Source organism: Sarcophilus harrisii, chromosome 1, assembly GCF_902635505.1.
Source record: "Sarcophilus harrisii chromosome 1, mSarHar1.11, whole genome shotgun sequence".
Classification (NCBI taxonomy): Eukaryota; Metazoa; Chordata; class Mammalia; order Dasyuromorphia; family Dasyuridae; genus Sarcophilus; species Sarcophilus harrisii.
The window spans coordinates 168,734,941-168,747,803 of NC_045426.1; the positions used below are offsets into that span (position 1 = coordinate 168,734,941).

At 39.4% G+C, this 12,863-nt stretch overlaps 1 protein-coding gene across 1 annotated transcript in view; it reads right to left on the bottom strand.

The window, feature by feature from the left end:
* Positions 1-9,150, bottom strand: part of TMEM171 (transmembrane protein 171) — a 33,173-nt gene extending 24,023 nt beyond the window's left edge. Inside the window, exons 1-2 of the mRNA XM_003759466.3 lie at positions 8,505-9,150; positions 3,355-4,057 (exon numbers count right to left, since the gene is read on the bottom strand). Coding sequence (XP_003759514.1) covers positions 3,355-3,994 — 640 coding nt within the window. The 5' untranslated portion in view covers positions 3,995-4,057; positions 8,505-9,150. The remainder of the gene's footprint in view (positions 1-3,354; positions 4,058-8,504) is intronic.
* Between the last annotated feature and the right edge of the window lie 3,713 nt (positions 9,151-12,863).

The following is a 12,863-nucleotide window of genomic DNA, read 5'->3' on the forward strand; positions in this document are numbered from 1 at the left end:
GAGTTCAGATCTTTTTGACTCCAGGCCCGGCATTCTATCCAATAATCTTCAGGAATTTTATGAGGAAAGCATTTAGAGAATACAAAATTGTTGCAGAAATGGGCGTTATTATTACCCCTTATTATCTTATCAAAGGTCAATTTAATAATAATAACAATCCATCAAAATCTGAAGCACTTTAAGACTTGCAAGATGCTTTTCTCACAATGAAATGGAAAAGACAAAAAGGAGTTAAATAACTAGCTTTGGGTCAAATAGGCAGTAAACATTAGAGCCAGGTTGTAAGCCAGAGTATCCTTTTGATCAGTTGCCTGAGCCCAGGACCTTTCAGTCTGATGCTCTAAAATTTGTTTAGAGAGTCATTATTTAAGGAATTTGGAGCAGTTCGGGGAAGAGGTACAAAAGTTCGACCCTTTACTCCATCATCTTGACTCCTCCTCTTAGCTCTTCAGTCTAATCAATGTCACCATCAGATTGACTGTTGTTTGTTCCTTCAATTAATTAGCCCAAGAACCCCATTAAGTGAACACCCCAAAATGATGGGCTCCCTGATTTGGGAAGGACAGCAATGGGCTGGAGCATGTCCACCAAAGGGTGACCAGGATGGCAAGAAGATAGAACACATTATTATCATCATGTTCTTAAAGAGCTGATGCACGAAAGGGAGGTGGTCCCAGAGAGCCAAAGTAGGAGTAATGATTAGAAGTTCTTAAGATCATAAATTTAGACCTAAAAGAGATCTCAGAGAATTCATCAATTTTACACTTGGTAAGTTTTTGAAAAAGCGGAAAGATTAAGTGATTTGCCCCAAGTCATATAGCTAGTAAGTATCTGAGGCAAAATTTGTACATTGGTTTTTCAGATTCCAAGTCTACTCTTCAATCCACCATAACAAGTTGTCTATCATTTTTTTTCCCTCTTTTGGCTACCAAGTTAAGTGACTTGGCTAGGATTACACAGCCAGTAAGTGTTAAGTGTCTGAGGCCGGACTTGAACTCAGGTCTTCCTGACACTGAGCCATCTAGCTGTCCCCTGCCTCTCAAATTTCAGAGATAGATTTTGTCTGGGTGTACAGTTGTCCAAGATGCAGCTAGATGGTACAGTGGATAGCATGTTGGGCCTGGAGTCAGAAATACTTATCTTTATGAGTTAAAATCTGTCCTCAGACATTTACAAGCTGGGTGACTCTGGACAAGTCATTTAAACCAGTTTGCCTCAGTTTCTTCATCTGTCAAACAAACTAGAGAAGGAAGTGGAAAAACACTCCAGTATTTTTGCCAAGAAAAGTCCAAATGGGATTACGAAGATTTGGACATGACTGAAAATGACCTGAAAAACAACCACACAACAGTTGAATAAGTCACCTTGGAGGGAGTTCCCCTTCATTGGAGTTTTTCAAGGAGAAGCTTAAGAGCTCTAACAGGGAAGATGGAGAAAAGATTACTTTTCAGGTACAAGTTGGCTTCTTGATTGATTTTTTGAACCCAAGTTTCTGGACTCTTAAGCATTGTGTTCTTTCTACTTTAAAAAAATATATATATTTTTCCTCAGTTTCATCATTTGTAAAATGGAAATAATTATAATACTTACTTCCCAGAATCATTATGGAGATCAAATGAGGTAATAACTGTAAAGCTCTTAGTAGATGTAGATAGTTCCTGGCATATAATAAGAACTATATAAATGTTAGCTATGATAACGATTTCCTACAGATTACCTTTCCAATTCTTCCAGGATATTCTAAATTCTTGCTTTGCTAAAAGTTTGTTATGAATCCTAGGGGAAAATCACTCAACTCTGTACCCTCAGAAGTGTTTCAAATACGCAATCCTTCAATGGCTCTGTGCTCTCATTCATATGGGTACTCCCTCCAACGCTGCAAGTCCCAACCCATCAACAGTTTCTCATTCATTGCAACTCTTGTCTCCCCTGTCTCACAAAGATCATGCTGGGAACTTTCCTCTACATTTCTTAACCTTGTCCTTTGGCCAGTGGTTCAGGGGAGGCTATATATCTATCATTCCCTGGCTCTTGGTTCATAACTGGCTCATCTCTTTTCCAGGCATATATTTGATGGGATGCCATCCTTATGCGCTTTCCCTTGTATAAATCTTAACATATATGTTACAATTTATTCATGCCTCCAACATCCCTTTCTTGTTGCCTCTTTGGATAGCTAGGTGACATAATATACAGGGTGCTGGGCCTGAAGCCAGGAAAATCTGAATTCAAATCCATAAACCCTTACTAACTATGGAACCCTGGGCAAGGCATTTTACCTCTGTCTCCATTTCCTAATATGTATATAAAATAGGTACACAAATTAAACATTTACTGATAATAAATCATAATTATGCACTCCCACATTCAGTTATGAGATCCCACATGAGATTATGACCCATAGTTTAAGAAGCTCTAATCTAGATAATAGTCATTATTTATCAAGTGGCTTTTTCCTGTTGAAAAGAGTATAATGAAGGCTTGGGGGAAAAACCTTCAGATCTTATTACTATCCCCCTCCCAAGAAAAGGGCTGAAAAAACATTAATGAAATACCAACCTAAATCTCCCTTTTTCATTGCTTATACATTTTTTGAAAATATCCTGCACTTGCATTGATGACATTCTTGATGAAGGTGAGATAAAGGAATAAATAGTCAGGCTCTTGCAAATAATATTCTATAGTAGCCCACATCTTTACCATCATAGACTTGAGAATATAAAATTTCATGGTTCTTATTGTTAATTGATTATTCAAAAAATATTATTTGTTAGCTATAAAAAAAAAAAAAAAAAAAACCCTTAAGATTCTTCTCCAACAAGATGTCTCCTCAAACTACATAAGATTCCTTAAGAGATTTAACAGAAATAATTTGTTCAATGATTCTCTGGCATAAAACAAGGAAATGTATATCCCACTCCCAAAGGATTCATGGGAGAGAACCAATATAGAATCCAAATGTCAGGATTCCCTATGAATGCTAATAGGGTCCGATAGATGCTTATGTTTGTGGATGAGATTGCATTGTTTGCATCAAGCCCTGGAATATTGCAAAGCCTATTGAAATGAGATCCATGATTCTCATAGGTGAAATAAAATAGGAATATTGACCTGTTTTCAGGGTTATTGTAAATTATATACATACACACATAAATTACATATATATATATATATATATACATATATATATATATACACATAAATTATATATATCCATACACATGATTCCTAAGGATTTTTACCATTATCACTTTGGGTTTGGAAACCATCAGCTATAGCCTAATGTAGCCAATATAAATTCATTGTAGAATAGCCTCTAATGGCAATCTCAGCACATTGGTGTGATTTACCCACCTACAGTGACTTGTACAGGTTCGTTGAGCTGTGATCGTCTTTCTTCATTTTCTGAGGAGTCTTGGCTAGAATTCAAGTTGTGTCTTTTCTTAATGTGAGCTGCCACAAAGAAACATAATCCAATGAGCACTATCAAAGGCCCCATTATCTGAAGAGACAGAAACCCACATGCCTGTGGCTCAGCACTGGAAGAGTCTGTGTCATTGAATGGTGGCTGGGGCCATCCTGAGTTACATCCAGGGACCCAAATGCCCAGCACACTAATCAGCATCCCACTGGTTAAAAACAAGAATCCAAAGATGAGGAACTGGGCAAACTGGCGACTTTCTCCACAAAGAAAGAAGCTGTCTGGGTCAATCTGGTTGCCTTGCAGCTGCCTTTCTCTGAGCTGAAGCTTTGCCCTGGAACGGGCCAATATGATTGCTCCAAGGCCAATCACAGCACATGAAGGCCCCACAATTTTCAGTACTGCACTGCAGTCAAGAAAGGTTTCATAATGGCATGTTTGGAAACCAAAGATGGAAAGCAAGATTCCTGCACATAACAAGATGACTCCAAACACGAAAAGGAAAAAAATTATTTTGCTGATGCGCCTTCCACTCACATCCCCACCAGGCTCAGGAGCAGTAGCAGGGGACATTATTAGAAGTGCCCCTTCTTACTCTGCCAATGGAATCCTGAATATCGCCAGCCCTTGGGAGCTCTGAAAATAAATAACAGAATTTAAGTGCACGTGTCTGTCCAAACACTATGTCCTTCCCTACTGTACTTTTCCCTCTTGCCAGAATGTCTCCAGTCCTTTCAGAACGGAAACCCTTCCTCTTTTTTAGTTTGGAACTTCACACAAGTGAACAACATCTGAAGGAATTTTAGAACAATGACTTGGCATATGAGTCAGAAAGCCTAATGCTCAGAAATTCCCAAGTGGGAGATTTTATGGAGATACTCAAAAAAAGAGGAAGTAGAATTTTAGTGGTAAGGAATAAAGGTTTTCTCGGTATCTTTCTTTCTTTCCTTCTTCCTTCCAAAAACTGGGTGTGATTTTTCATATCAGAGGTTTAGATGCTGAAAAGAATTGTCCTCAATGGTGTCCTCAGAAGGAATATGGTACAGTACAAAAAGCCCTGTTACTAGAAATTAAAGGACCAGGGTTCAAGTCTTAACTTTGGTGCCCATCACCTGTATGACCTTAGATAAGTCAGTTTAACTTAGCTTCCTCCTGTATAAAATCAAAGAATTGAATTAAAAGATTTCTGAAGACCCTCCCAGCTCTGACCTTTTGGGGGTTTATTCAATAACAATTAGTGTTCCTTAAATTCAAATTAAATCAAAACTATCCAAAATGATGGTCTTGCTCCAGCAATGTGGGCATGGCCTGAAATGTCACATTTATCATCTTGGACCCAGATAGTTTTTCTATTTGTGGAAACAGCCAACAGTTTTCTGGCACAAGCAGGGAAAGTCAAGGGCAGGTAGGTGAATCAGAACCAGCTTGGTTTAGACTGAATGGAGCCTCTGCACTCCTATTTTTTGAGCCAAGCTGGCCATACTTCAGCAAAAAGTAACTGAGATTCATTTTAAAATGAACAACAGATAGCAAAAGTCATGAGTTAAAGATACTACTCAGTTCAAGACTGGGAGTAGAAAAAAAAATGCCAGAAAAATCTACTAGGAAAAAATGCTATTCTCCAAAAGCTACTCCTTGTCAACATTTTTTTAATGTAAAGGACAGATATTTTTGTGATAATATTGGTTAGTGTTTATATTGTTCTCTGAAAATTTGAAAAAGCACTTTAGATGTTATCTCATTTGATTTGGGATAATTTTGTCATAATCAACATAATAGCTAAAACTAACTAGTATTTATCTCTTTTAAGATTTATAAAGCATTATGGCATGTTATCACCTGTGCAAATTATTAGTGGCAGCTAAGTGGTACAATGGATAGATCACTGAACCTGGAATCCTGAGGGCTTGAGTTCAAATATGATCTTAGTTATATGACCTTGGATAAGTCATTTAACTTCTGTGTCTCAGTTTCCCCATCTATAAAATGAGAACAATAGTAGCACTTCCCTCCCAGGGTTGTTGTGAGGATCAAATGAGATAATATTTGCAAGACTTTGTAAACCTTACAATGCTACATCAATACCAGCTATTACCATTATTCTACTTCAGCTTTTTAAAGTTACTTTTAGATTGCAAACATTATTTATAGATAATTTAATTACTAGACAATTCTTAAAAGGGACTACTTTCAGATGACTCTTATTCTTTGTCATAAAATATATTCAAATGGATTCCAATTTTCAAACATTGCAAATCATTAGGATATTTAAAACTTCCTCAGAGGAGGGAAAAAGTTTTCTAAAGTTTTGACACATTCCGGATCTGTGACATTATGAAGTAACTAAATAGATAATCATTAAAACCCAACTCAGACTGACATTGAAAACACAGTATTGTAAATTAATGGAAAAACAAATGGGCAGTACATTTCCAGGAAGAAACAGAGATGACACAAACTAGGAAGGATGATAGAAACTGGGAGGGGAGAGGGGGGAGGAGGGAAGCAGAGGGTAGTGGAAAGTACCCTGGGTTTAATAATGGAAATCTATTTTGTGCTATACTCAGCTGTTATTTACTACTTCTCTAACTCTGAGTCTCTTTTAATTTACTACTTTACTAAATTTTTAATTTAAAAAATTAGTAGATCCCTTTTATATCAAGTAATACTCAAATTCGTTTATATAACATTTAATAGTTCATGTAGTGCTATGAATGGGGGAAGAAAACTGGCCTGGGAATTAACATCTAAATTCTAGTCTAGGTTGTTCAACTGACTATTATATGACCAGAGGCAAATTATTTTCCTTCCCTGGGCCTCAGTGTCCTCATCTATAAAATGGGAGTGGCCCAAGATAACCTGTAAACTCCCTTCCAATTCTGAGAGTCTAGAATTTTTTTTTTCTTTTTTGGCATGGCAATTGGAATTAAGTGACTTGTCCAAGATCACACAGCTAGTAAGTCTTAGGTATCTGAGGCCAGATTTGAATTCAGGTCCTCCTGACTCCAGGGTCAGTATTCTATTGGCTGCCATTATAGCTGCACCATCTGGAATTGTCAAAATAGTTATTCAGAATACATTTGTTAAAATTCTGATCTCAAAGGATAAAAGAGAAGTTCTGACTCATACTACATGGCCATGCAATTCAACTGAGGTACACATTTAAAAAAAAAAAAAAAAAAAAAAACCTGTACTTTTTTAAATTTTCTCAAAGTTGCACAGAGAAGTACATCCAAAACTTTGTGTATGGTGATTGAGAGGACTAAATCCTCCACTAAGCATTTTAAAGGAGGATTCCTTTTATTTTTCATATTCCCAACTTAGATGATCACTGCAATCTTGGAAAGGAAGGTATGGGGGCAGGGAAAGGGGGATGATAGACAGAGATAAAGAGACAGAGACAATGACCAGAGATAGAAAAAGAGAGAGAGACAAAGAGGGAGAGAGGGGAAAGAGAGAAAGAAGGAAGGAAGGAAGGAAGGAAGGAAGGAAGGAAGGAAGAAAGAAAGAAAGAAAGAAAGAAAGAAAGAAAGAAAGAAAGAAAGAAAGAAAGAAAGAAAAGAAAGAAAGAAAGAAAGAAAGAAAGAAAGAAAGAAAGAAAGAAAGAAAGAAAGAAAGAAAGAAAGAAAGAAAGAAAGAAAGAAAGAAAGAAAGAAAGAAAAGAAAAGAAAAGAAACTTGAAGCGGCTTGTGGTCCCTTTAAGAAATTATATTTTCTATTGATCTCCGATTCCTTTCAAATTCCAATCCCTTCCTAGTTAAGGCATATGCTCCCCAGATAAATTGTCTTCCCAGGATGCCAGAGCCTTTGATTCAATTACAAATCCTGGTCAAAAAGCATCCATTTGAATTCCAATAAGGCTTGTCCCAGCCCCCACTGGATCTGATCTGCTCTTTCTACTAATTATCCCACTAAATTCCCTTTTAAGGGGCTTACCTAACTTCTTTCAAATCCAAATTAAAGTGTCTCCAAATGCCTGCAAACTCTTCCAGTTCCTCTTAATTCCAGGACTTTCTCTCGGATGATCATTTCCCTTTATCCTGTATGTAGCGCATTTGTACCTAACTTTTTTGTTTGTTTGCCTGTTCTCTATCCTATTTAGACAAGGAGCTCATCGGGAACAGGGACTGCCTTTTGCCTTAAGAGCTAGACAGTAGTGTTTATTTACAACGTGATAGAGGCTTAATAAATATTTATTGACTGATTGATTGAAGCTGCAGAATTATTTCTTATTTTGGTGATCTTCATTTTCTAAAAGCAGAACATAAAAAAAGAATTCCTTAAGGGCCCAAAGCTAACCTCTTTCCATTACCTCCCTCCCCCCACTATTCCCGAGGGGCATCTCCTTAACAAAATTTAGTTTAGGCCAAAAGATGTGAGATGAATATTGCCAAACCTTAGCAATTAGTTAATAAGCATTTATTAAGCACTTACTAAATGTCCGGTGCTGTATTAATTGTTTTACCAATATCCTCTCATTTGATCTTCACAATAAGCCGATGGGATAGGTGCTATTACTATTAAACCCCTTTTTGCAGCTGAGGAAGCTGAGTGGCTAGCCTAGAATTACACATCTTAGTAAGGATCTGTGCATGAATTTAAACAGATCTTCGACTCAGCTCTCTAACTACACTGAGGCACCCAGATGTCTCACACACGTACCTCCCGCCCCTCCAAAAGTGAGCCCATCTCTGCCCTCACGTTGAAATATTCCCGTTCAAAGATAAGGAAATGCTAGAGATTTATAGACAATAAATACAAAGTGATTAGTCTGAGAACAATCAGTAAAGGACCCTAGTCAATGAGAAGCGATCATTTATCCTGCAGGAAACTAATTTATAGATTACAACCCCAGAGCAAATGTCCCAGTGTTTGGCGCCTTCAGTCTTCCCGCAACCACCATGTCAATAGCTCAGAACTACTTTTTATTCCCAAACTTTGCAGCCGTGAGGCAAGTGAAGCGAGCGAGTGAAATCCGGCTGGCTCAGCAGAGTTTGGGCTCGGAGGAAAGGGGGTCCCGACATTCCCAGGCCAGGCTTGCCTGGCTGCTAGACCGCCGTGCAGAGCAGAGCGAGTCCCTTACCTGAGCACACTGAGCCTGACCTGACTGCTCCACCGCGGGCGCTCACCAGCAGCCCAGGGAGCCGCCAGAGGGAGGATCACTCTTAGCCCAGCCGGTGTCCTCGGCTTCTTCCTCCTCGCCGGTCAGTCCAGCACTTCCCTTTCGGACAGGGCACAGCGGCAACGGTGTGTTTATAAGCGAGCAGCCCTCTCGCCCGCCCCTTTAGCACCCCCTCTTCCTCGCCCGTGCCAATGCATCTAAAGCACACAGCACCTGGACAGGCCACAGAGAGAAAATGCAAGAGGCCGGTAACTGATGCTTTTATTTATGAGGGAGGAAGAGGAGGAGAAGCAGGTTTAGAAGGCTGAAGTAGGCAGGTGAAAGGCGGAGCGAGCTCGAACTGGCCACCGCCGGGTGGTGCTAAGAAGCGAACAAGTCTCCTTAGAACCCCTGCCCCTTCCTCCAACTGGCCGCCGAGGAGCTAGTCCTAAGGGACCCGGGGAACCAAGGAAGGAGGAGGAAGAAGGGGACAATTGTGCTCCTGAGTATGTAATCCAGAACCTTTCCGACCCGCCGTTTCTGAGGCACATCTCAGAACCACGCCCAGCGACCTTGAATGGCCCTGGGGGCGGGGGCAGATCGCAAAATCCACAGTAGAGTCCCATCCCCGATCCGCCTTTAATTATCTCCATCAGACTCCTCCGTATCCTGTCAGCTCCGAGCACAAGGACTGCTCTGGCTGGGAACCAGGCAAGCTTTGATCCTCTTTTCCCTTCCCCCAGGCTTCACCTCACCCCTGACCCATCCCCTTCCCACTGGTGGCAATCATCTGGTGGGACTTGAATTGGGGCCCGAGAGGGGACCAGGAACTAGGAACAAAGTGAGGTTTCTCTGAGCCAGTCTGAGACCGGATTCCTCCTCCCGAGCCTTGCTCTGCCTTTATTCCTAGATTTCCCGACGCGCATACCCCCTTCGCAAGGCTGGTTTGGAAATGTGCCCGATGAGCTTTTCTCCTAAGCCTTCCTCCCGTGGCTTTAGGAACAGGTTGTCACCGTTGCCGCCCACCCGTTTCGTCCTCCTCAAACCGGTTTAGAGTTCACCTAAGAAGACCAGGTGGGAGCAGTGAAGCAGGCTACTTTCCTAGTGAAAGCATAAATTTGCCGAAAGAAATAGATTTGGGAACCGAAAAGTGGAGTGTGGAGAGCGACACCCTTCGCCTCCAACCTCCTCCCGTCCTTATCCTGCAAATCAGCTAGCAACAATTTGGGATTAAAGCATTGAGATCCCGGTTCCTGGCTCCGGGCTCTTCCAGCCAGTGGGCTGGAGTAAACTCCCCCTTCCTTAGAAATAGAGTTTTTATTAGCATTATGGAAAGGTTTCATGCCCTAATTATTTAGGATTAAATTTCTTTACAAGAAGGCTCCCATTAGGTTTCGTGATATTTCATTCCGCCCCCTACTGTGATTCTTCTCTCTCTTCATTTCAACTGTTGAAACACCCTTTTTAATACACATATCTATTTAATACACATTGTTAGGCCAAGAATTAAGCTGTGGTCTCTTCTCCTACTAGAAATAATGTGGGTATAGAGAATTTTAATCCTACTTCTATCAGAAACTTGTTCCGTATAACTGGAAGTTTATTCCTGTTTCCAAAACAAAAATCAAGGCTTTTGTAAAAAGTATGACAAGAAGGGCTGGCCTGGGCAGAGCAGAAGCACACATGAAGGTGCCCTTGTGTGGGATAAGGGGAGGGAGGGAGGGGAAGAGAAGAGGAAGGATTCTTCCCTCAAGCTGCTGTCAAATATTTTATCTTTAGAGATATAGCCCTTTACACACCATTTTAAAAATGCAGGCCTGCCTGAGATAGATAATTCTATTTTCACTCATTTAAATCATGCATATTTTTTCTAACAAATATATTTATTTTTAATATTCATTGCTTTATGAACCATGGTGGGAGAGAAATATTAGAGCAAAAGGGGAAAACCACGGGAGAGATTTAAAAAAAAAAAAAAACGAAAAAAAGAAGTGAACATAACATGTGTTGGTTTACATTTAGTCTCCTTAGTTCTTTTTCTGGATGCAGATGGCATTTTGTGCCCAAAGTCTATTGGGATTTCTTTGGATCACTGAGCCACTGAGAAAAACCCAAAGTCTTTCATAGTTGATTATCACACATTCTTGCTGTTAGTGTGTACAAGGAGAAACTGAGTAAGACGGAGATTAGAGAGTACTTAATAATTTATCAAATGGAGAGATATACTGGGACCAATGGATTCATGTTTGGTCCCAGGGCTGAATGAGACTATCGTCTCCAAGAATCCAGCAAACAAGAGTTCTCAATGACATATATACTCAGGGCTCAGACACAGAGGGTAAACTGAGGCAGGGATGGAGTCAGGGTACTGAGAGCAGGAATGGGATTCTGACAGGGTGGGGTGAGCCTCTGGAGAGGGAATGACAATCAGGGGAAGGCACCCCAGACTTGGGGAAAGGCATCTTGATAAGACAATATCTGATATTCTAAATGCTTGGGATGGGGAGATGCATTCTGATGTTCTATTAAGTATTCTAATAAAGAGAGAGGGGAGGTTTTGCAGAACTGAGAAGCAGGGAAAGTGAGGCAGGACTGGGTCAGGATAAATTAGGGAAACTGAGTCAGGACAATAAAAGAGAACTGTGGTTCTGCTTGTTTAACCCAGCAACAGTTAATGTAAATCTTTCCAGACCTTTCTAAAATCGGTTTGTTCATCATTTTTATAGAACAATAATATTCCATTACCTTCATATACTACAACTTGTTCAGCCATTCCCCAATTGATGGTCATCTACTCATTTTCCAATTCTTTGCCACAACAAAAAGAGCTGCTACAAACATTTTTGCACAGGGGGTCCTTTTCCCTCCTTTATGATTTCCTTGAGTTACAGACCCAGTAATGGCACTGCTGGGTTAAAGGGTATGCATAATTTTATAGCCTTTTGGGCATAATGGTTCCAAATAGTCATGTATATCATAAGTTGAGGTATGAATTAATCAAATTCCTTTCTCCTGTGGAAGCTAATAGATCAGGGTTTCAGAGAATGAGACTTTTGAAGGGAGAAGGTGAGTGAGGAGAGCAGGATAATTTTGGAATGTGAACTAAAGGGAAGAGAGAAGAATAGCATTTATTATGTGCCAGATACTGTGTTACATGCTTACAGATGTACTTCATTTGAGGCCCCCAATAATTCCAGACCTGAGTAGGGAGATGAGAGAGAGAGAGAGAGAGAGAGAGAGAGAGAGAGAGAGAGAGAGAGAGAAACAGAGAGTGACAGAGAGACAGAAATACAGAGAGACAGCACTTAGGGGGGAGAAATACACAAGGGAAAGGGGAAGATTAAAAATGTAAACTTCATGTATTTTGCAGTATTTTTCTATTACTGATGGTGAATGTGAGTTCTGCCACAGCCTGGCCATTCCTGGATTACTGGCCTAAGGGTGAGAAATAATCATTTAAATTACATATAACTCATTATTGCATTTGTGTGAGATGCAAAGACCTTACTAATAATTAGAGCCTCAGGATAAATGTAGTAAAAAGGAAGTTAATTACCTTTCTTGAAAAAGGACACTCTCCAAAGATCAAATGTGGTGTTAATAGAGAAGTGTGCATGTGTGTTCAGCAAAGCTGATTTAAACTATCTGCTGGGTCTCAGGAGATACAATCTATTCACAGAAATCTATTCCAATACAAAAGCAAAGAAAACTATTTTTCATACTCTCATCAGATGGTGAGGCAACAACCCCTTTCCCTTCTAGTCTGGCGGCTTTGATAACTTTTTAGTTTTGACTACAAAAAGTATGGTTTCAGGGTCATGATGTACTTTAGCTGACATACGATACAGAATATTCTGGGTCCTTCAGAATAAGAAATACTTCACTAGAAAGACTCAAATAGCAAATCTCAATAATCAAAGCTTGAGGTGAATTAAACTGTCAAGGATCACATATCCTAAATAAATATTGACTATAATCTTACATTGATAACAGTAAGAGATTCATACTAGAAAGTTTACAATTTATCTTTCATATCTAAGTAGATAATACAAATCATTTTGCTTTAAGATGCTCAATAACCAATAATCAAATGCTCAATTTTAGAAATATAAAAAAATTCTAAATTGCATATTGACTATACCAAAAGCATATTCAGTTATTAATCATGTTCAAAGGGACAAAGGCATAGACTACTATTCTCAGAATCCCTTTAAATAATGGATATAGCTTTAAGATGATTCAATAATATAAAGGACTTACCTCCATTTTCTTTTCTTTTCTTCTTGAGCTTAAATTCATTCTGGTATAAGAGGTACATTTTAGAAAACATTTCTATGCAAT